Source organism: Chelonoidis abingdonii, chromosome 5 (genome assembly GCF_003597395.2).
Source record: "Chelonoidis abingdonii isolate Lonesome George chromosome 5, CheloAbing_2.0, whole genome shotgun sequence".
NCBI lineage: Eukaryota > Metazoa > Chordata > Testudines > Testudinidae > Chelonoidis > Chelonoidis abingdonii.
The window spans coordinates 47,044,528-47,068,566 of NC_133773.1; the positions used below are offsets into that span (position 1 = coordinate 47,044,528).

At 41.5% G+C, this 24,039-nt stretch overlaps 1 protein-coding gene across 4 annotated transcripts in view; it reads right to left on the minus strand.

The window, feature by feature from the left end:
* The window catches only part of SCLT1 (sodium channel and clathrin linker 1), a 109,157-nt gene continuing 85,118 nt past the window's right edge, over positions 1 to 24,039 (minus strand). For 3 of the 4 annotated variants that reach the window (XM_032776478.2, XM_075066275.1, XM_032776483.2), the window contains 3 exons: positions 12,361 to 12,439; positions 5,241 to 5,336; positions 1 to 518 (listed from right to left, as the gene is read on the minus strand). In XM_032776478.2, coding sequence (XP_032632369.1) covers positions 456 to 518; positions 5,241 to 5,336; positions 12,361 to 12,439 — 238 coding nt within the window. In that variant the 3' untranslated portion in view covers positions 1 to 455. Of the gene's footprint in view, positions 519 to 4,964; positions 5,064 to 5,240; positions 5,337 to 12,360; positions 12,440 to 24,039 lie in introns of those variants that run through there. The other variant, XM_032776479.2, reaches the window with a different exon arrangement.

Here is a 24,039-nt window from a genome sequence, read left to right on the forward strand (position 1 = left end):
TCTGTTTAGAAAGTACATAATTTATTACATTGCACTTGTATAGTAAGAAAATGTCATACAAAATGTAATTAAACAAATCATTTGTACATATAGAGTAAAGGTGTTTATACCTGCCAGCATATTTCTTTAATACTACTTTGTCATGATTGCCATGAAGTAAAAAAAAACCAAACAGCAACACCATACTATGCACAGTACATTTGTGTAATTTTACATTGATGAAGGTAGGCTTCATTCTACATTTGAAATCATTATATTATTTTGCAGACTCTCACTATACTTACTGTAAAGGAGCCACAATTCAGCTTTTATTCCCTCTTGTGCAAATAGAATGGAAAATGTTTGTGCAAATTACACAAGTCTAGCTATGTGCTATAGGCTTTAATGCTCCAATACCATGTTCCTCTGACAGATTTTCCAATTCTTAAGTGGTGTCAATGAACAAAGTATATTTTTTAAATATTTTCCAGATCCACCATGGAGGCAGCTTTTTTTCTCTGCACAGTAATCACACTGAGCTGCAATTAAAAACAAACAGTCAATAGTTTCACTTTTCCATGGAAATCTCAATAAGCAAAATGCCATGGAGGAGACGGAATAAACACAGATAACTGAGATTTTCCTACTTGAAAGAATTCTCAATATATACCCATGGCTGTGACCCTGTTTCACATACAAAGGAGTTTTGAATGACTGAGGATTGGGTAATAGGGGTTGTGCTGTACTAAAATAAAATGTATGAAATGTAGAATTCAAATTATTTTAAAATAATGCAATGTATGTCTAAAGGACTGCATTTTAGTGGTGATTTTTCAGTGTTGCACCCGTCTTTTATGGGTATTAGACTATTAAGTAAAAACCAATCACTAGCTATTTAATAGAAATACTATATTTTATAGATAGTGTCTTTCATTCCAAAACTGCTACACATTCTACTTTTTATACAAACTGCATCACTGAAATGCAAACCTTTGTGGTAGAGGGCAATAGCTAAGAGAACAAGTGGCACATAGCAAACTGCACAATTGTAGATAGATGAAATATGGGTCACAGTTACACAGGCAAACACCTACTCCAAACTCCTACCTTAAGAAAAGGTATGTGGGATCTTTAATGTTGAAACAGAGTAGATAGGACATATTAAACATATGCAACATTTGTATTCAGGACATAATTTGCAGTGGGGCTGTTTGAGTTTCAAGCTTTGAGTTTTCTTTCTTCCTGACACTTACTGCAAAGGTGAAAAAAGCAAAACTACTGTATGTATTTTCCATGTTGTTCATTTCTGCTTATTACCCCTGTCTGTCAGACGGCAGTTCTCCTAATATCCTTGGACCTAACAAATCTAGCTATTTTCCATCCACTGCTTTCCCACTAATAAGCACTAATGCACTCCAGAGGGTTGCACTACAGATAATCTTAGAGGAAGTAACATTCAAGACTACTGAAGTGTAGTAAACAGTTCAATCTGAGAGCACAACGCTAATGAGGAAGGGATGGTATACCTGTTCCATGTGCAGGATAGTTTTCCTGCTAACTGTTTACAGCTCCGTAATTTTTGCCTTGTGATTCTAACATAGTTAATGTTATTACTGGAAGGCAGGTGTGTGTATGGAGGGTATTCTGGTGCTGGATAAACATCAAATTCTTAAGCTGTAAAACTGCCCTCCTGACTTTGTAATTTATGTCCAAAATGTATCATGATTGCTTCTTGGAGCAACTTGTCCTGGACCCAACAAGGACAGAGGCAATTCTTGATTTGGTCTTAAGTGGAGCATAGAATCTAGTCCAAGAGGTGAATGTAGCTAAAATGCTCAGTAATAGCGACCATAATGTAATTGAAATTAACATCCTTGCAGGGGGAAAATGCCAAAGAAACCCACCACAGTAGTATTTAACTTCAAAAAGGGGATTACACAAAAAAGGGGATGCTAGTTAAATAGAAGTTAAAAGGAACGGTCACAAGGGTGAAATGCCTGAAAACTGCATGGAGACTATTTAAGACCACCATAATAGAGACTCAAACGAAATGTATACTCCAAATTATAAAAAACCACACAAAAAACAGTAAGTGGATAAAAAAAAAAGAAGCCACCATGGCCAAACAGCAGAGTAAAAGATGCAGTTAGAGACAAAAAGACATCATCTTTTACAAATTGGAAGTCAAATTCTGGTGAGGAAAATAGGAGCATAAACTCTGGCAATTCAAGTGTATAAATATAATAGGGCAGGCAAAGAAAGAATTTGAAAAGCAACTAGCAAAAGACACAAAAACTAATAGCCAAATTTTTTTTAAAGTACATCAGAAGAAGGAAGTCTGCCAATCAATCACTGGACAATTGAAGTGCTAAAGAAGCAGTCAAGGATGACGAGGCTGTTGCGGAGAAACAATGAATTTTTTACATTAGTCTTCGTTGCAGAGGATAGAGGGGAGATACCTAAAAAGAATGGTTCATGTGTAGGTGGCAAATCTGAGGCATTGACCCAGACTGAGGCGTCTGTTGGTAGAGGTGGTTTTGGAACAAGCTAATAAATTAAACAGTAATAAGTCACCAGGACAAGATGGTATTCTGCCAAGAGTTCTAAAGGAACTCAAATGTGAAATTACAAAATGACTAACAATGGTATAAGCAGCAAAGAATCCTGTGGCACCTTATAGACTAACAGACGTTTTGGAGCATGAGCTTTCAATGGTATGTAACCTATCACTTAAATCAGCCTCTCTGCCAGAAGACTGGATGATAGCTAATAGCTAATATAACATTGATTTTTAAAAAAGTTCCAGAGGTGATCCTGGCAATTATAGGCCACTAAGCCTAACCTCAGTAACAGGCAAATGGGTTGAAACTATGTAAAAAACAAATCATCAGACATATAGATAAATATGTTGGGGAAGAGTCAACAAGGCTTTTGTAAAAAGAAATCATGCCTCACCAATCTAGTACAACTCTTTGAGAGGGATCAATAATCATGTGGACAAGGGTAAGCCAGTTGTTATAGTATACTTGGACTTTCAGAAAGCCTTTGATGAGGTCCCTCACTAAAGGCTCTTAAGCAAAGTAAGCAGTTATAAGATAAGAGGGAAGGCCCTCTCATCGATCAGTAAATGGGTAAAAGACACAAAAGAAAGTATAGGAATAAGTGGTCAGTTTTCGCAATGGAGAGAAGTAAATAACAGGGCCCCTCAAAGATCGTTACTGGGACCTGTATTGTTCAACATATTCATAAATGAGGTGGAAAAGGGAGTGAACAGTGAGGTGCCAAAATTTGCAGATGATACAAAATTACTCAAGATAGTTATGTCCAAGCTTACTGTGAAGAGTTACAAAGAGTTCTCACAAAACTGGGTAACCTGGCAACAAAATGGCAGATGAAATCCAATGTTGATAAATGGGAAGTAATGCATATTGGAAAACATAATCCCAACTATACATACAAAATTATAGGGTCTAAACTAGCTGTTACCACTCAAGACAAAGATCTTGTGAGTCATTGTGGATAGTTCTCTATAAACAGCTGCTCAACGTGCAGCAGCAGTCAAAAAAGCTAACAAGGTTAGGAACCATTAGGAAAGAGATAAATAAGACTGAAAATATTATGCCACTACATAAATCCATGGTACACCCCATATCTTAAATACTGCATTCATGCAGTTCTGGCTGCCCCATCTCAAAAAAGATAAATTAGTATGGGTAAAAGTACAGAGAAGAGAAAAAAAAGATTAGGGGTATGGAACAGCTTCTATATGAGGAGAGATTAGAATGACTGGGACTGTTCATCTTGGAAAACAGATGACTAAGGGGGGAGAATATGATAGAGATCTAAAAAATCATGATCGGTATGGCGAAAGTAAATAAGGAAGTGTTATTTATACCTTCACATAACACAAGAACTAGGGGATCACCCAATGATATTAAAAGGCAGTAGGTTTGAAAGAAAAAAAGGAAAATATTTCTTCACACAACACTTGTTGAACTTGTTGCCATGGGATGTTGTAAAGACTAAAAGTATAATTGGGTTTAAAAAGGAATTAGGTAAGTTCATAGAGATAAGTCCATCAATGGCTAGTAGTCAAGATGGTCAGGGACACTACCCCATGCCCTGACCATGTATCCCTTAACCTCCAACTGACAGAAGCTGGGACTGGATGATGGAATAGATTACTCAATAATTGCCCTGTTCTGTACATTCACTCTGAGGCTTCTGGCAGTGGTCACTGTCAGAGAAAGGATACTGGGCTACACAGACCATTGGCTTAACCCAATGTGGCTGTTCTTATGTTTTCTCCCCAAAATTATGAACTGTCTGAGAGAGAATCATTCTCCTCCTCACATAGCAACACAGTTTCCTTTTTTAAGTTATTTACTTTTGTGGAGGGAGACTGAAAATTGTAAGCTAAAAGTAGGAGGGTATATGACAGAACTGAGTAGACACAGAACACGATTAAAAATGTCCCCTCCGTTGCCATTCCAACTTGTCTCTCTTTCCAGTATGAGGCTAAGACACCTGTCATCTAGTTGGGCCCTAGAAATTCCCGACCCATAACTGTCTCTGTCTTAAACTAGCTTTCACTGCCTAAAAAAGCCTAGAAAGAGTTCTATAGCTATGAAATGAAGACATATTTGTCTTCTGAATCAAAATGAGATTCTACAGGTGCCAGTCTGTGGGAGCTAGCACAACATTTGCATTTTATTACTATGAAGCTATTATTTCTAATGAATACAGCCTTACTGGTCAATTTGCAAGGGGGCTGGATCAGCTGTTCTGTGTAATCAGTGGTGATAGGTATTTAAATTTTATAGTTTATTCCCTCATTCTGGTCTTGATTCAGTTTTACACTGACTTAATAAGTGGGCTCCTTCCTTTGTTGCAAAAGATTACTAAAAACTCACATGCTTTCATTAATATGATGAGAACCACATAAACAGAGTTCACATCTAATTTATTTCCAAAAACATATTACATGAAAGCACTGGATTTTCACTGATGTGGCCAAGTGAAGTATTCCACTCACTCATAAGGATCAGAAGAAAGCTTGGAGTAAGGTTAAATATATTCTAGTTCTGAAATGACATATTTTGCGAAGTTAGATATGCTACTTTACTCGGTATAATAAATAAATAAATAAACAATTACCTCTACCCTAGGGAGATTCCAAAATAACATTTTTTTTCTTGTAACATTCAAAGACCTCTTTTTATGCAGCTGTAATAAGTTCCTTTCTGATTACAGTTTTGTACCTGTTGAGATGCTGTAGCTGCTTTCTGTTCTGCCTGCGGTAGTCGCCTTTGAAGTCTGTTGACTTTTTCTTGATGCTCCATCATTAATTTTTCATTCTGTATAAGTGAAAGATCTTATTACAACTGTAAGTTTCATATATATTGCAGTAAGAAAACTGAGCAAAAGGAATTTGGTCAATGCCAAATATTGGAACTATTTACCATCTACAAGACAGGAAATTATATACGCTTGTGATTCTGAATAATTTCCAGCTCATAAACATTATATAAAAGCACAAATCCTGTTTTACATTTTTGATTGCACAAATTTTCTAAACAAAGTAGACTTCAAATCAAGTTACATTAATGTCAATATTTTCATTAGACATCTCATAAAAGTTGGCATTTCTGGAATATTGGAAAATTTCTTACTTGATAATTTCCTTGCTGCTCACAGCATCTATCACAATTCTGGTATGTATGGGCTATTCCCCCACATCTGCAGTTTCCAGAGGAGGTTCAAAGCTGCAGTACAACCTGTGCTAGCCACAGTCCCTTCTGCTTTGTGCCAGATGATTCATTCCAAAGCTGTGAAAAACACTCAACCAATGTTTAGTAACGATAACTTCAGTGCCAACTAATTATTTATGTACGGTAGGCCACTGTGGTACCTATCCAAATAAAATACTGACCCTTGACTGTGAAGGTAACCAGGATGGGTAGAATTGTGGTAGATGCTGCTGCTATCAGAAAGGAAATTACTGTATAAGAAATTTTCCATTCTTCAGCCTAGCGTCTCTCACAATTCTGATACACATGGGAAGTAGCAAGCAGAGAACAGGAGTAGAACAGTCAGAAAAGTGAACATAAGAAATAGGAAAGACCCTTTTTCTGAACTGCTCAAATAGCCAGGTTATGTCTGGACCACTACCTGCAGTACCTTCCTGCCAAAGGAGGCCTCTATGGAGACAGAACGTCCACCTTATAGTGTTTGATAGAGGTGTTAGCCAATGATCATGTGGGTTGCTCTGCAGTGGAAGTACACACTCTTTTGGCCCATAAGGTTGCCACGCATCTTGTAGAAGATGCCTTGATTCCTTCTGGAAGAGGTGTACTGGATGGCTTGTATGCCTCAGTGATGCATACTCTGATAGTATGGGATAGTTTGGATAATCTAAACCCTTGGCACTTTGGGATGAAAGGAACTGAATAGGAAGCCTGATCTCCTCATGGATTGTACACACTTGATGTCAGGTTTCAGTGCTTGTCTGACATTTAAGGTGTGCCACTGCTTCTCAGTCAGGTGCTGTGGCCATGGAGAGAATGAAAGAAGTCACTAGCTCAAAGAGATGGGTGGTCAGGGCTTTCAACACCAGTGGTAGGACCCACTAAGGGAAGACTGTTCTGACAGCCCTAAGCAATCTGGATACCTGAAGCTTCTGCCAAGGACCCTGAGGATCCTGTGAATTTGCATATTTGTTGCACTCTTGGCATCAGACACTGAACTTGGTCCACATGAGTAGATTTTCAGTGTTGAAACTGTTCTGGATGATAGCAGAGGCCTGGATCATTTTGGAAGATAGGCTGAGTGTCGTTAACATTTCCCTTTCAACAGCAGGCTGTCAGTTGATGATTATCTGGGTCTAGGCGGAAAAAAGATATCAGGTCTTTTTGGAAGCTGCAACAGTTGTTATCAGATCAGTGAACCAGTATCTCCTTGGTCAGTTCAGAGTTCTGTTATCCTTCTTGCCTTATGTTTTGGTTCATCTTTTCTAGGAGAGAGAAGGGTGGGAATATGTATAGCAGGCCTTGAGACCATGTGTGAGACCTGAGTTTTGCTTCCCGGGTGAAGAGTTTTAGCTAGTTTGAATTCTTGCGATTGTCAAAACAGGTCGACTGAGGGGAGACCGAATGTCTGTGAGATCAGAGTGAAGACTTCCTGGTTCAGGCATCACCCTGAGCAGCTGACTTTGTGTCTGTTGAGCCAGTCTGCCTTTAGGTTCTGTTCTTCTTTTGTGTGTATGGCCTTTAAGGAAGTGCAAGTCACGTCTGCATGTTCCATTGTCTCCATTGCTTATGCACGCAGTTGTGGTTGTCTGGCTAGACCAGGATGTGGTTGCTCTCTAGGTACGTCTGGAATCTCAGTAAAGTTAGTTTGTCAGCTGTGAGGTCCAAGAGTTGATGATGAGATTCCTTTTGCCGGGCTCCAGCTACCCTACATTTTTCCGGGTCCCAGAAGTGTTCCCGATCCCTTCAGACTGGCATCTGTTGTGAGAACCTGCAGGCCTGGAAGGCAAATTGAAAGACTCCTGCAGATGTTCTCTGGGACCATCCATCATTTTAGGGAATCCAACATCTGGTTGGGAATCATTACCCTGTCTTACATTCACTCCAGAAAATGGTTCCATACTCTCAGAAAAGAGGCCTGCGTCATAGCTTCCTACTCAGATTTGAACCTTAGCGTTCATAACCTGAGAAGCTAGCATGAACCCTCTAAGCTTAATTACCAGCTTAGATCTGATAGGCTGCCACCACCCAGGAATCAGTGCCTGGTACACTTGGGTCCCAAACTTCCCTGTGGGACCCCAAGGACTCCAGATGCCTGAAGTCTCCTAACAAGGGAAATACAACCATTCCCCCCACTCTCTCCACCAGAATTTTCTTCTGGGCTAACCGTGAGAGTTATTGATGACCTTTACGTCACATACCAAGAAGCATTTCCTCTCTTCCAAAAGAGGCAAACCAAAGGCAGGAAACAGAAAAAGATCTGCTCTCTGTCCCCCTTACTTTTTCCCCGCCCTGGACACTAGGAGAGTTAAACATAGAGAGTAGTTTCTTCCCTCCCCTGTCTTTTGTTCTCCACATGTCCTGTGGGTCAACTAGAAGCAAAAAATCAACAGTCTTAAAAAGCAAAACTTTTAATAAAAAGAAATAAGAAAGAAACCTAGAATAACAGTTCTTGTAATCTAGTGGTAAATACAGGGTTTTCAACTTATAGAAAATAAATAAACAATAGAAAAGGGATAAACAGCCTTATCAAACAATACATTAAAGTACTTATAGCAATACACATGAAGACTCCACCAGCTCAATACACAGATGCAAATACAGCAAAACAATTTAAAGACTATACTTTGCTACCTTTTGTAGTTACAACTGGGAACAGAAGATTGAAGGACTGGAAATAGATCCTCTCAGTAGCTGAGAGAGCACCGAAACAGACAAAGACCCAAGACAAGGGGAAACGCCACCAAATTCCTCCTTTAGAGCGTTTGAAAAATCCGGTTTCCTGATTGGTCCTCTTGTCAGGTGTTTGGTTCCCTTTGTTAACCCTTTACAGGTAAAAGAAACATTAACCCTTAGCTATCTGTTTATGACAGCCTGGAAACACAATGTGACCCTGCCCATGTGGAGACCCATACGCATGGGACCCGAATGCCCAGCAGCTAGAGACACTGAGCTATGGCTGGCCTCATGCATTTGTCCAGCATGGATACCAGATCCTGGCTCATCAGAAATCTGTCTAAATGATGGGTAGATCTTAGACACCACAGTGTCTATCTCCACTCCAAGGTAAATTGTATTTGTCAAGAGAATCATAGAACTTTTCCTCATGTCATTGCAAAGCCATGCGCTTGGAGGCAGTCCAGTGTCTGGATTGTGGCACTGCATGGTGCACGGCCTGTGAGCTATGCCTTGCTGTGATTACGACTACCCGCTAACTAAAGACTCTGGGTACAGAGGTGAATCATAAGGAAAAGGCTTTGTCATGCTAAGGACTTTGTTGGTTTGGAGGAAAATTCATTTAGGTTTCCTTGGAAACGTCTGCTCCAGAGTTTCTCTTCCTGCCAGAGTAACAGTCTCTTCTTAGATAACCTTGGCGTTGGTAGCAACTAACAGATTCCCGTGCTGGCTTTGAGACAGAGGACAGAGATCTCTCTGCCGTCTCAGCTACTAAATTCTCCAATGTTTTCCCTAACAGATCCTCACTGGTAAATCTAGATGCACAGAATATATATTTAGAATGAGTGATGACTATTCATAGATGTAACATGACATCTTTGTAGCTACCAAGTTAGAAGCCATTACACATCACAAACCACATCAAAGGTTTGACCAAGACAGGACCCAAGACATTTCACTCCAGTCAAGGATCATACCCTAGAGGATGAACCATTTGTTTATCACAAAGTAGGCTTATCTATTAAATAGATGAAAAACCTTTGGTCTGAACAGCTATAACTGAGGTTTTGAAATTGCTGTACAATGTTTCATTGCTCTTATGGTTTATGGGGTCTTGCAACACTTTCTGAAGGTGAAACATCCTCATTTGGATCTTATGATGCCCTCAAAAGAGGCACCAGTGGGAAAACACATATCATAATAATGCTCAAAGGGAAATATGTTTTATTATTAAGTTTCTGGCAGGCCAATGACTGACATCCTGTCATGGACAGACAAGGTGGATGAGGTAATATTTTTTTATTGGACTGACTTCTGTTAGTAAGAGAGAAATTTTCTAGCCAGAGAGAGCTCTTCTTCAGGTCTGGGAAAGATATTCCGAGCATCACAGAAAAATGCAAGATGGAACAGGTTGTTTATCATAAGTAGTTAGCACACATTCTAAGGCACCATTCAGGGAAGAGTGGCCCATTAACACCTCTTGAGTCATAGGACAAAAAGGGGGAAGGGACGTTAATGGGTTAATTACAACAATCTGTAACCCACTAACCCTTCTTTTTGTTTTAGAAAGGGTCTTGTCTTATATTTGCAGTCCTTTGTTGCCCCACGACTTACCAGGAGGAGGCCAGGAGGCTTGAAAACAAACATATTTTAGCTTCTCAGAAAACCGCTAAAATAACAAATCTAAAAGAAAAAGATGGGGCTGAGGAAAACTACTAATGTGGAGACAGAAGATCTGGCAGCAAGCAGAAGGGTGTCTGGTTAGCACAGGTTGTGATGCAGCTTTGAGCTGCCTCCAGAAACTGCAGACAGGAGGGGTATAGTTCATACATATGAGAAATGTGGGAGATGCGGGACTGCATAAAATGGAGGTTACTTACCTGTAACTGGAGGTGCTTTGGAGATGGATGGTCCCAATCTGTATTTCATAAGTGGGTATGCATGTGCACCATGTTCCTGAATCTGGATTTTTTTTTTTTTTTTAATAAGTAGTGTCTTTTCGTCCACATGTGTACTCTGAACTGAGGGAATGAAAGGTGATGCAGGCAGATTCCTCTCCAGTTTCCCATTTTCAACACAGTCCAAATAATTCACAGCAAAGGGGACGGAAGGAGTGCAGTGGAATACAGATGGGAACCACACTTCTCAAAGAATCTCCAGTTACAGGTTAAGTAACCTTCTTATCTTCTTTGAGTGATGGTCCCAGTGCATATTCCACGTGTGAGAGATTAACAAGTAGTAGTCAAACAGGAGGTGGAGGCCAGGACACAAAAGTGATAGCAGACTGTAGTACTGCTGTCCACACAGCTGAATCCTTGGATGACTGGGACCAGAACATAATGCTTCATGAAGATATGCAAAGAGCTCCAAGTAACTGACCTACATATCTCATAGTATGGGTACATCATTTGCCCTCTGGTGGAATGAGCCCTCAAATTGTGTGCGTGCGCGCGCACCCAAAATCCAGTTAGCTGTGCTAATATAGCTTGACCCCTTGATTGCTCTTCTGTGAAAACAAATAGTTTAGGTTTCTTTCTAATGTCCTTTGTAATAAAAGGCCAAAACACTTTGCATATCCAGAGAACCTTCTCTCTTCCCCAAGGCATGTGATTTCAGACAAAATACTGGTAAGTGGATTACCTGATTCTCATGAAATTCAGAAACTACTTTAGGGATGAATCTGGGTTGAGGGAGTAACGAGACCTTTTCCTTATAGAAGATCGCATATGGCAGGTCTGCCATGAGCGCTCCCAGCTCATTGACTCTTCTGGGTGATGTCACAGCTATTTGAAAGGCCACCTTCATAGACAGATGGCCCACTGAGCATGTGACTAGAGGCTCAAAGGGAGGTTTAGTGAATGACGACAGGACAAAATTGAGGTCCCACTGAGGTGCCAACTTTACCAATGGTGAAAAGGATCTGAGACGCACTCTCAGAAGTCTAGCTGTGACAGGATGAATGAAGATCATATGGTTATTCACCAAAGGAGGGAAAGTGCTGAATATTGCTAAATGCACTTGCACAGAACTGAGGGTGAGACTTGAAGACTTCGGGGTAAGTAGATACTCTAAGGGTATGTCTACACTACAAATTACTTAGGGCTATGAATAATCCCCACTCATAGTAATGTAAGTTGTACCAACCTAAACACTGGTGTAGACAGTGCTGTGTCAGTGGGACAAGCTCTCCCACGGACACAGCTACTGCCTCTCATGGAGGCAAGCGTTAAGCTGATGGGAGAGCTCTGTCCTATCGGCTTAGGGTGTCTTCACCAGAAGTGCTCTACAGTGGCGTGGGTTGCAGGGACGTGCTGGTTGCCACATTCTGCAGCTCCCATTTACTGGGAACAGCAAACTGTGGCCACTGGGAGCTGCAGGTGGCCATGCCTGTGGACAGTCAATGTAAACAAACTATCTCGTGGCCTGCCAGCGGATTACCCTGATGGGCCGCAGATTGCCCACCACTGTTTTAGAGAGTGCTATCCCAGGTGTACTACAAGTGTGACAAAGGCATATCGGTGTTCAAAAATGTTCATTAATTATTTAATAAGGCATACTCTTCAAACAAACCTTCCTTTACTTTTAATGTATAATGGAAGGGACATTCGTTTATTCATTCCTACAGATATTCTGTTAACTCAACCACTCATATAGTATGGTAAGAACACTACCTTTTTTTACTATGCTACTGCATAATGAATATAATGGGCCCACCTTTAAAAGGCATGCATGAATAAGATTAAATGATCTTTAAATAATATTTTATGAATCACAACACAATTTATATATTAGTAACCATGAAAGAGGATCTCTCCTTCTCATGTTTTATGATTCGGGAGCAAAGTTAAGAAAGATTCTAAAATCTTCAGAGGCACTTATAAACTAACTATGTAACTCATCTGGATAAGGTTCAGTAAGATTCTACAATATGTGGTTCCCATGAGGGTCATTATCTTACCTCAGCTATCTTTTCATTTGCCATTTCCAGCTGAGAAATCAGCTCTTGTGTATGAAGTTTCTGTCGACTCAGCTCACTTCTATCAATCAGACCAAAGAAGCTGATTAATGTACAGTAATGCATCTGTTAAACAAATAACTAACATTTAATAGATCCTTTCTTGAGGAAGTTTTCCTGGTTTAGTCCATTTTTAACTAGACTATTGGTCACAACAACTCAGTTGGAAAATATCCCAACTCTAGCTTCTCTTAAAAAGGGTGATGGCAAAGACATGGCGTATTTTTTGTTAAGACCAATAGCCCTTGGAGTTGTCTTCAACATAAATACTCACATTATACAAATGTAGCATTAAACACACTGAGTACACATACAAATTTTATTTGCAGTGTTCTCTGCTTACATGTTAATAAACTAATGTCAACTAAATTAATGTCATATGATTAACCTAAAAAACAAGCATATTGATCAATTCAGGGAAGTACTTCTCTGATGCACAGTCTAAAATACATAAAATATAATTGCTCATTTTAATCTTGAAAAATGTAGGCAGAGATATGGCAATACAACTTGTAGAGAGAAAGGTACAGTAGCATATTATAACAACAAGTGTTTAGGTAAGACATTACTTAAGAGTAGAAGGAATTATGTAAATTGTAAGGTGGAAAAGGATACAGGAAAAGGACAACAGCCATTCACTCAAATGGAGAAAAGAGAGAGAAACGTAACTTTCAAACAGAAACTAATCAGCTGGAAAACAGCCTCTCCTCCTGTCTGTAATTAGTAGTTAGTTTATAAGTTAAACTTCAGAGCATTTTGGAACAGCTTGTTCAGTATGAAAAGTGCTTCTAAAACCCACATTCTGTTGTATTATAACGGGCCTTCAATGATCTCAAAAAGATTGTCTAAGAATCATAGAGTTTAAGGCCAGAAGGGACCACTAGATAATCTACTCTGACCACCTGTATACCACAGGCCACCACCACCACCCAGCACTAGAACACTAAAAAGATGAAATTGAAGTAAATGAGATCTACAGAAGATTAGAATATTATGAGCCACAGGCAGAGAATAGGAGGGACTGAGATGCACCAGTGCTCGAGGTTAATGGCAGGGAATTAAGTGAAATATACCCAGAATCCTGGCAAGTGACCCACACCAATGTGCTGCAGAGGAAGGCCAACTCCCTCCCTCCCCACAACATCACTGCCCATCTGACCTGAGAGAAAATTCCTCCCTAACCCCACATATGGTGATCAGTTAGATCCTGGGCATGTGAATAAGAACTAGCTAGCCAAGCAACTGAGAGAGAGAATGCTTGGTGCATTTCAGAGCCCTAGCCCCCTCTGCCCAATGTCCTGTCTCCAGCCAGGGAAATCTCTGAGGCTTCAGAGGAAAGATATAAAAAACCCTTCCCAGAATACATTGGTGGGGGAGGGAAATACCTTCCTGACCCCCAATGGTGAGTGGCTGAAACCCTGAAGCATGAGCTTCAGGAACATAAGACATAAATTGGAAGCGAGTGCCAGCACTGTTGAGCCCTGGCACCTACCATCACAAACAGCCTTGTCACACAACTGTATTCACAAATTTGTACAGCTCCCTCTTACAGCTCCCCACAACTTTTTTAGGGAGTCTGTTCCAGAATCTCACCCTTCTGATGGTTACAAACTTTCTTCTAAGTTCCAGCCTGAATTTGTTCATGGTCCAGTTTATATCCATTTGTTCTTGTGCCAGCATTGTCCTTTAGTTTAAATAGCTCTTCACCTTACCTGGTACATATGTGATCCCAATGTGTTTACAGAGAACAATCATATCTTCCCTCAGCCTTCTTTTTGCTAGACTAAACAAGCCAAGCTCTTCCAGTGTCCTCCCATAAGATAGGATGATCAGGGGAATGGAGAGCCTAATAGCTTTTCTCTGCAGCTGTTGTAGTTTAAATTCATCTTTCTTGAACAAGGGTGACTACAATTGTACACAGTGTTCCAAATGAGATCTTATCAGTGCCTTATACAATGGCATTAATATATCATTATCACTATTGGAAATGGCTCCTCTAATACATCTTAGGATCACATTTGCCCTTTTCCCCCCACAGCCACATAACATTGATGGCTCATGGTCTTCCTGTGATCGGTCCACACACTGAGGTCTCTCTCTTCCTCCATCACAAGCTGCCAGCTTGTAGCAGAAATTCTTATTATTAGACTCTAAGTGCATGACCTTGCACTTTGTACTATTGAATTTCATCCAATTTTTGTCACTTCAGTCTTCCATATCTTTTCTGTACAATATTCCAATCCTCCTCTGTATTGATGATGCCTCTCAACTTTATGTCAGCAGCAAATTTCATTAGCACACTACCTACTTTTTGTGCCAAGGTCATTAATAAAAATATTGAACAAGTTTGGTCCCAAGACGGATCCTTCAGGAACTCCACTAGTAACCTCCCTCTAGTCTAACAATACATCTTTCAGCACAGTCGGTAGCCTTCCCCCATTTAGCCAACTCCTTATCTACCTTAGAATGTTCATACTGATCCACATTTTCTCTAATTTAACTAATGATTTCATGTCAAATGCTTTACTGAAGTTCACATATATTAAATCTACTGCACTTCTCTTATCTTAAAAATCGGTTATTTTCTCAAAGGAGAAAATCAGGTTAGCCCAGCATGGTCCACGTTTGGTAAATCCATGTTGTAGTACATCCCCTTTAACATTTACCTGTATGAATTTAATTATTCTTTCCTTCAGAATTGTTCTAAAACCAAGAACACAACTGAGGTCAGACTAACAAGTCTGTAATTGACTGCATCACTCTTTACCACTTGCTAATATAAGCATGATGTTTAGCTATTCTTAAATTATATGGTACTATAACACCGAATAGATAGTTTAATTAAAAATCCTTGCTACCCATGTCTTTCGCCTCCAGGCCCTGCAGCGGCTTCTTTACGGTGCGGGTAGTCCAGCATGGAGAGTACTGGCGCACGCCTTCCTGCGCCGCTTCCGAGGGCTCCGATATGACTGGCAGCTCCTTTATCTCGATCTGAGGGGTCTTCCACAAGACCTCTCCGGGCTGCCGGTCTTCTACCAGGACCTCCTCCGGATCTGGAAGCTATTCTCTGTGACCAGGTCCGTCGCGGCCACGGAGGGGCCAGATCTCCTCGCAGAGACCCTGCTACACAATCCCCAGCTCCGTATGCAGATGGCAGAGTCCCTCGCGGTGTGCCAGAGGGTGGTCTTGGCGGAAGTCATCAGGGTCGGAGACCTCCTGGACTACGACCGGGGATGCTCGCTCGGCACATGGGGCTCTCAAGGCTTTGTACTCCCCGACGCATAATACAGGAGCAGCAGAGAATCCTGTGGCACCTTATAGACTAACAGACGTTTTGGAGCGTGAGCTTTCGTGGGTGAATACCCACTTCGTCACTTCGTTCACGCAGTAGTGGAAATTTTCAGTGGGTAGTATATATATGTTACAAGCAAGCTAGAGATAACGAGGTTAGGTTCAATCAGGAGGATGGGCCGTTCTAGCAGTAGAGTGTGAAACCAAGGGAGGAGAAACCTGGTTCTGTAATTGGCAAGCCATTCCAAGTCAGTCTTTGTTTAGTCCGAGCTGATGGTGCAAATTTGGCAAATGAACCTGAAGCTCAGCAATTTTGTTTTCTCTTTGAAGTCTGGTCCTGAGTTTTTTTGCTGCAGGATGGCCACCTTAAGGTCTGCTTATAGTATGGCCGAGCGAGGTTGAAGTGCTCTCCTACAGGTTTTTGTTATATTGCCATTCCTGATATCTTTGAAATTCTTGTGTCCCATTTATCCTTTTCCGAGTGACTGTCCAAGTTTGGCGATGTACTAGCGAGGGCATTGCTTGGCAATTATGATGGCGTATTATTACATTGTGTGGACGGTTGCCAGGTGAATGAAACAGTACGATAGTGTGGCTTGATCTGGTTAGGGTCCTGCCGATTGCGTCGCATGTATGATGTGGGCAGGAGTTGTCTCGCAGGTTTGTTGCATGGATTGGTTCCTGAGTAGAGTTACTTATGGTCGGTGTGCAGTTGCTGGTGAAATACGCTTCAGGTTGGCGGGTTGTCTGTGGCAATGGATTGGCTGCACCAAGACCTGTGGAAAGTTTGGGATCGTTGTGCAGGAGGTGTTAGTATAGATCCCCTGATGATGCGTGGCAGGGTTTTAGCTGGGGCTGATCATATTATGGCAGTGGAGTCCTTGGTGTTTTCTTTCTTGGGTTTTCCTTGTAGTAGGGGCTTCTGGTCTACGTCTGGCTTGTTGATCTGTTCCTAATTTCCTGTCGGTATTTGTAGTTTGACGAATGCTTGGTGCGAGATTTTGTAGGTGTTGGTCTCTGTTGACGGGTTGTGCAGATGCGGTTGTACTCAGTGCTTGCTGTAGAAATGGATCGTTGATGTGCTGGGATGAGCTGAGATAATAGGCCATCAACGTGCGGTCGAGGTTTCGAATATAGGGTGTGTTAATGTGACCATCACTTATTTCACTTGGTGTCTAGAAATACCTCCTGTGTAGATTGGTCTCAGGCTGGGTTGATGGTGGGGTGGACGTATTTGAAATGTGTGTGGAATTCTTTCTTTCCACCGAGTCTCCTTCCATGGTCCAAATGATGAAGATTGGTTCCATCAAGTGTAGCGTAGGTTAGAGCGAAGGCACTGATCGTGACAAGAACTGAGAAGCTCTCATTGTAACAGGTCAGCAGTTAAAATGGCCGTTATTCGGGCCAGCGCCGGCCTCTAGGTTAGCGAGCCTGATCTGGCGATATATATTGTCTATCCAAACTTGAAATAGTTGTGATTCTTCGTTAATTGTCCAGTCGGGAGTAAAACAGAGCTCAGCAGCCATCTGTGCTGTGGATCATCAGGCGATACTGTTCCTACAGCTGTGTTATATCCACTGTGTTTGTGTGGGATGTTTGTGTACAGAGCCTCTACATCTGGGGCGATGGTGTTTTCTGGGAGATGGTGACCAATGCCTGTTAGTTTCGCTCAAGAAAGATTCAGAGTATGTCACGGAGATAGCTGAAATCCTTCCAAGTGCGTGGACTAGTTGAGATAGAGAAAGAGAGTCACATATCAGACAGTCCTTCAGTGGAGTATGCCAATGCCCGAGATGATGGGCGTCCGCAGGATTTGCCGGCGTTGGTGGAATTTGTGGCGTGATAGAATAACCCTGTCGGGGGCGGCTCTAGGAGCTGATTGTTCCATCGGTGTTAGTGTAGGGGAAGTTCGAGTACGATGGTGCAGTTCCTTTATTGTATTCCTCGTGTGATTCTGAGGGGAAGTTGGATGTAGAATTGGTATTGGAGAGTTGTCTGGCGGCCTTCCTTTTGGTAGTCAGACCTGTTCATGATGACAAACTGCACCTTCTTTATCAGCTCTTGTGATGATTTCAGTGTGTGGTTTCTGAGGCTGTTGATGATTGCGTTCGCACTTAGTTCAAACTACAATTACCCGCGCTCGAGGAAATTAGGAACAGATCAACAGAGCCAGCGTGTACCAAAGCCTGCTTACTAGCAAGACAACCAAAAAGAAACCAACAGACTCCACTTGGCCATCACATACAGCCCCAGCTAAAAACCCCTCAACGCATCATCAGGGATCTACAACCCATCCTGACAACGGATCCCAACTTCAACAGGTCTGGGTGGCAGGCCAATCTTGCCCCCAACAGACAAACCCTGCCCAACCTGAAACGTATTCTCACCAGAACTTTGAGCCACACGGCGTACCATAGTAACTCACCTCAGGAACCAATCCATGCAAACCAACTCGATGCCAACTTGCCCACATATGTCTACCACCACCGCGAGCCATCGCAGGACACCTAACAGATCAGCCACGAGCCATCACTGGTATTCATTCACTCTGCACGTCCACCAATGTTAAGTATACGCCATCATATGCAGCATGCACCCTCTGCTATGTACAGTCGGCCAAATGGACAGTCACTACGTAAAAATTAAATGGACACTAAACGACATATCAGGGAATGCGCAATATACAAAAACCTGTAGGAAGAGCTACTTCAACCTCCCTGCCACACTCATAGCAGACCCTAAGGTGGCATCCCTGCAGCAAAAAAAACTTCAGGACGCAGCTTCAGAAGGAGAAAACTGCCTGAGTCTGAGTTCATTTGCCAAATTTGACACCATCAGCTCCTGGACTAAACAAAGACTGTGGAATGGCTTGCAAATTACAGAAACCAGTTTCTCCTCCCTTGGTTTTCACATCTCTAACTGCTAGACCAGGGCCCCATCTCCTGATGAACTACCTCGTTAGTCTCTAGCTTGCCTGCTAGGCATATATATACCTACCCCCTGAACATTTCCACTACTTGTGTCTGACGAATGGTATGTCACCCACTACCGCTCCAAAACGTCTGTTAGTCTATAAGGTGCCACAGGATTCTCTGCTGCTTTTACAGATCCAGACTAACACGGCTACCCCTCTGATACATAATACAGGAGGTGAAGGCCACTTTGCCGCCTGCTGCTTGGGCCTACCTTGACCAGGTCCTGCTCGAGGGTACGCCCCACCCACCCTCCACCCCGGGCCCTGCGGATCTTTTCATTGGGCCCCTGCCTCATGGACCCGACCGGCTCCCCCCACCCCTTCTCCACAAGCCGGCTGCACAATCTGCAGCCGGTTCGCTTCCAAACCGCGCCAAGGAAACATCTCTACACGCTCGTGCGCCACACCTTTCACTTCCTCACCCTTGTGTTCTGCCCTGACACAAAGTGGCGGGACCTCTTGCCACCTCTTGAGGGTGAGGAGCCCCGGTGGGCCAGCCTATACTCTACCCTGGACCCAGGGCCCGCCGGGGATTTCTGCTGGCAGCTCCTTCATAGGGCTGTGAGCACTAGGGGGTGTTTGGCACAGTTTACCATTGCCCTAGACCTGCCCCTTCTGCGCTGTGAGGGAGTCCCTGGTGCACGTTTACTTAGAGTGTGCCAGGTTGCAGCCTCTATACCGGCTCCTCACCAATATACTGTTACGTTTCTGGCTGCACTTTTCCCCTCACCACCTCCTTTATACACTCCCTATCCATGGTCCCACAAAGTCGCGGGACTTCCTGGTCAACCTCCTCCTTGCCCTGGCTAAAATGGCCATCTACACAACCAGGGAGAGGAGGTTGGCCAATGTGGCTTGTTTCTGATCCTCTGTCCGTTCACACATCCTCGCAGAGTTCCTCTGGACGGCGTCTACTGGTTCCCTTGATGCCTTCGAGGAGCAGTGGGTGCTGTCTGGGGTTCTCTGCTCGGTGTCCCCGCCAGGCTCCTTTCTTATGACCCTCTGACCGCACTCCTGTTCCTGTTCTTTTATTAGTTGTCTTCCGAAATCAGTTGGGTTTTTGAGGTCCAGTAGATCCTCCTCTTAGGCTGGGGGGGATCCTTTAGCATTGGGTGGGCTTCCACCCGCCTAGTTCCCAGAAACCCAATACGTACCAGACTAGCAATCTCTTGCCCAGTTCTTTCAGTATTCTGGATACAAATTATCTGGTTCTCCCTGATTTGCGCTCATTAAAACTCTAAGTTTTTCTTCCACCTCATATGTAGTAATTTCCATTTCTAGACACTGATTTCTATCAGCCATACCGTCTTTATACACACATTCAATATCACAATTGTTACTTAAAACTGGGGCAAAGTATTCATTTATTTTTGGGCCATACCTAGATTATCTTTAATTTCCTTACCATCCACACTGCATAGCAGCCCAAAGTATGTAGCTCAAAAACTTGTCTCTTTCACCAACAGAAGTTGGTCCAATAAAAGCTGTTACTTCAGCCATCTTGTCTCTCTAATAACCTGGGACCAACATGACTACAACACTGTAAAACATCTCTTATTATTTATTTTAATTTCCTTGGCAAGAGCTAATTCAGTTTGACTTTTAGTAACTTTACGTCATTCTTACATTTTCTAACCTCCACAATGTAGTTTTCTTTGCTTACTCCTAATAAGCTTTTTGAGGTAGCTGTTCATCCATCTGGGTCTGGAAGCTTTCTCTACAAGTTTTTTTTCCTTTTTCCTTGGGATTTAAATCCTTGAGCTCTTTGATCTATCTGACTTTAACTGCAGCAATTCCCTTAAATTTCACAAAGTCTGCCCTTTTGAAATCAAAACTGAGTTGATTCTCTGGTTTTGATTATCCTGCTATTTCACTGAAATCATGTAATCAACTCATGATCACTTGATCCAAGGTTATTTCCTATAATCAGATCTTCTTTGATGTCCTCAGTACTTACCAAGACAAAAATGGTCATCACCTCTTTTTGGTTCAGGATGATTTGTTGAAGAAAACTGTCATCTTTCACATCTAGGAATAAGTAGGCTCTACCAGTATTAGCAGCATTAGAATATATAATCTATACCCAGGAAGATAAAGTCCCCTGATTATGACAATACTCAGTAGTATTTATCACTCTAATATGAGAGAGACCACTATCCATACCTGAATCTGGCGCTAGGGTCTATGGCAGATCCTTAAAATTAGCGTTACAGAACCTCTTTTACAGTCCTTCACCAAAGAGATTTTTGACCCAAACAGATTCTGTTTTGTCCATGCTATCACTTTTTACTTCTTTACAGTTTATCACTTTGTTGATGTACAGCACTACCCTACCACCTTTACCTTTATTCTTATCTCTCCTAAACAGAAAATACCTTTCATTTCTACTATTCCAGTCATGGGTGCTATTCCACTATTTTTATGTAATCCCTATATATCTGGTTTGACCTCCTGCAAAAGTAATTCCGGTTCCTCCATTTTATTGCCCAGACTCCTTGGATTCATGCACAATTATTTCAATTGTTCCTCTAATACCTCAACCCAATTTTCTAGCTTGTGTTGTTCCATCATCCCGTATTATGTCTTAATTTAGCTGATTTTCCTGCTCCTGTGTACTGAAGCCAGACATGGAGATATTAGAAGTCTCTCCCAGCCTTCTCCTCATATCTCCTAGTTTCTTTATTTTTTTTTTTTTTTTTTTTTTAGGAATAGGGTCTAGAAAGAGAAGACAACAATAGCTACTGAGGCAGAAACAGAAATAACCTGAGGAGGAGAGGAGAGAAGTCAGAAGATGGTTGGATGCAGAAGCTTGGGATGTACATCATCATTGAGTGGGTATCTTATGGAAGCTACTTATGCATGAACTATTACTAACTGTATGGGCTGTGTCTGTATTTAAATACAGCTAATATTAAACTACACACATACTGATAAAACAATTTTTTTTGGAAAATAAGGAAATTGTTCATTTTAAATAATCAAATACCACCTTTTAAAATATCACTTTAAGGTCCAAAGAATAATTCTGAATTCAAAATACTAAGTAAGTCATTGAAAAATAATCTATTCCTTCTACACTTGTGTGATGAAGTGTGGAACTGGCACATTCAACAGCACAGACTTTATCAGAGTGAATGTGATCATGTACAGTGCTACACCAAGAAAATATTTTTAGTAGGAACCTCTGTTAGGGTCTGCTTAGCAAGTGTCCGGAGTGTGAACTTCAGTTCACTGATATTAGGGTGCAATTCCTGTAATGACTGTCACAGTGATATTTTGGGGATCATCCAGCCCAATAAGGGGTTTTTGTCACTGGCTACCCTGTAACACTGGGATGCCTTAATGTATGCTGTCATGGCTCAGATCCCTGACATCAGCACAAGGTCTCACCCTGATTTCCAACAGCCTAGTTACTCCTTGCAGGGTCACTCCAACAGTCCCAAGTCTTCCCAAGTTCTGCACTACCAGACATTCAGACTATTCCCCTCTGGTTCATCACCTCCAAAGGGATTAAACCAGCCCTCCACCCCCATCAGTTTACTCTGGCACATACATTCCACAGTTTATGCCCCAGATGCCTGCTGGGGTAAAAATAAACAAAAAGTTTATTTAATAGAAAAACTGCATATTCAAAGATGAAATAGCAAGGGAAGGCAAACACCTCTAAGTTACACAGAAAACAAACAAAGATGCCATCTCAGGCTTTACACTTCCATATTAAACAGCTTGTACAAGAAAAGGGATTCTATTGCCTTTGAACAGTTTTCCAGTGTACGCACTAGCTATAGGAGGGATCTAACATTTCACAGACAGCTTCTTGCCAAGAGGCTGTACCTCAGTTTCTAGATGAAAACTTCAGTTTCAAGCCTCCTTTTTTAAATAGCTGCCCCTACCCTCTCCTGGCATAGTGACTCATGGTTACTCAGAGTCAGGAAAATTCCCTCGAATTGACAGCCGGAATACCTCAGTAACTTTCCATTAACTTTAATGGTCCACCACTCTGTTTTCCTGGGTTGCACAGCAGATTGATACTTGCGTCTAGTTTTGTGTAAACACCTGGCTTGTGAGGTGCCTTTCCCTGTCTCATTGCTTGCAGCCCTGCTGTGAGGTAAAACTGCAATTATTAGCACAATTCTCCATATACACAAATACATAAATTTATAATTATAGTCTGTATATAACTCATAAGAACCATGAAGTTCTGAGCATTACAAGCTTTCATAAAAGACCTTACTCAATATACTTCCATAGTACACTAATGCTCATTTTTGGGCCTAAACCTTCTGATGTCCTCACAGGGTTTCTGATTGTCATACTAAAACATGTTTACAGGAAAGGATTTAGCCTTATAAATGACAAGGAACAATAAAGGTACTGGGCTAAAGAGATGATCCATTCTGTTTATTACAAAAATTAGAATTAATATTAAAACAAAGAGACAAAAGCTTTAAAAAAGTTGATCAAATCAGTTTCTATTCAATATTGTCTTTGCAAAGTAAGTAGAAAACAAAAAGTGAGCTGTTTAGTATTTTGGCAGATGGATGATGAATCTGCCAGCTGCAGCAAGTACCTATTGCAAAACTCTCATATGACAAATATAGTACGTGCCAGATGTTTTTTTTTCTGTTGAATTATAGTATCATATGCATCAGTTACTCTTAATTATGCATTCTGTGGACTGCCAGTACCTGCAGCTGTCTCTCATCCTTAAAATAGGCTGCCAAACATTATAGTAGTATAGCCAAGAATAATGTTTTAGAAATGGAGGAAGCCTCCTTCAGCTAAAAATGCTGTGTAATTCAGTTAATACATTGTATGGTACATCAAAGTACACAGTTCTGGTCAACACACATATTTAGACATGAAAACTGGAGATTAGTTACACAGTAGCACAAGGGCAAGTCTGAGGACTCTCGAGGAATTTACATGACTAAATGTGTAATGACATGGACACCACAACTATGACATGGTGAATGAGAAAACTGGAACAAAGATACCTAAGGCACCTGCAGTCAAGTGAAGATAGTGTTAAGAATAAAATTAAAAGCATCATAACAAATAGACCCCTTGTCATAAACAGATGGTTAAGGGTTAATGTCCCTTTTTCCTGTAAAGGATTAACTAGCAGTAACCCTGGAACACCTGACCAGAGGACCAATCACGAGACAAGATACTTTCAAATCTCGGTGGAGGGAAGCCTTTGTTTGTGCTTTCTGGGTTTTTTCTTTGTTCTCTCTGGGTTCTGAGAGGGACTAGATGTACATCCAGGCCTTCCCAAGCTTTCTGAATCAGTCTTTCATGTTTCAAAATTGTAAGTAATAGCCAAGCAAGGCAGATTAGTCTTATGTTTGTTTTCT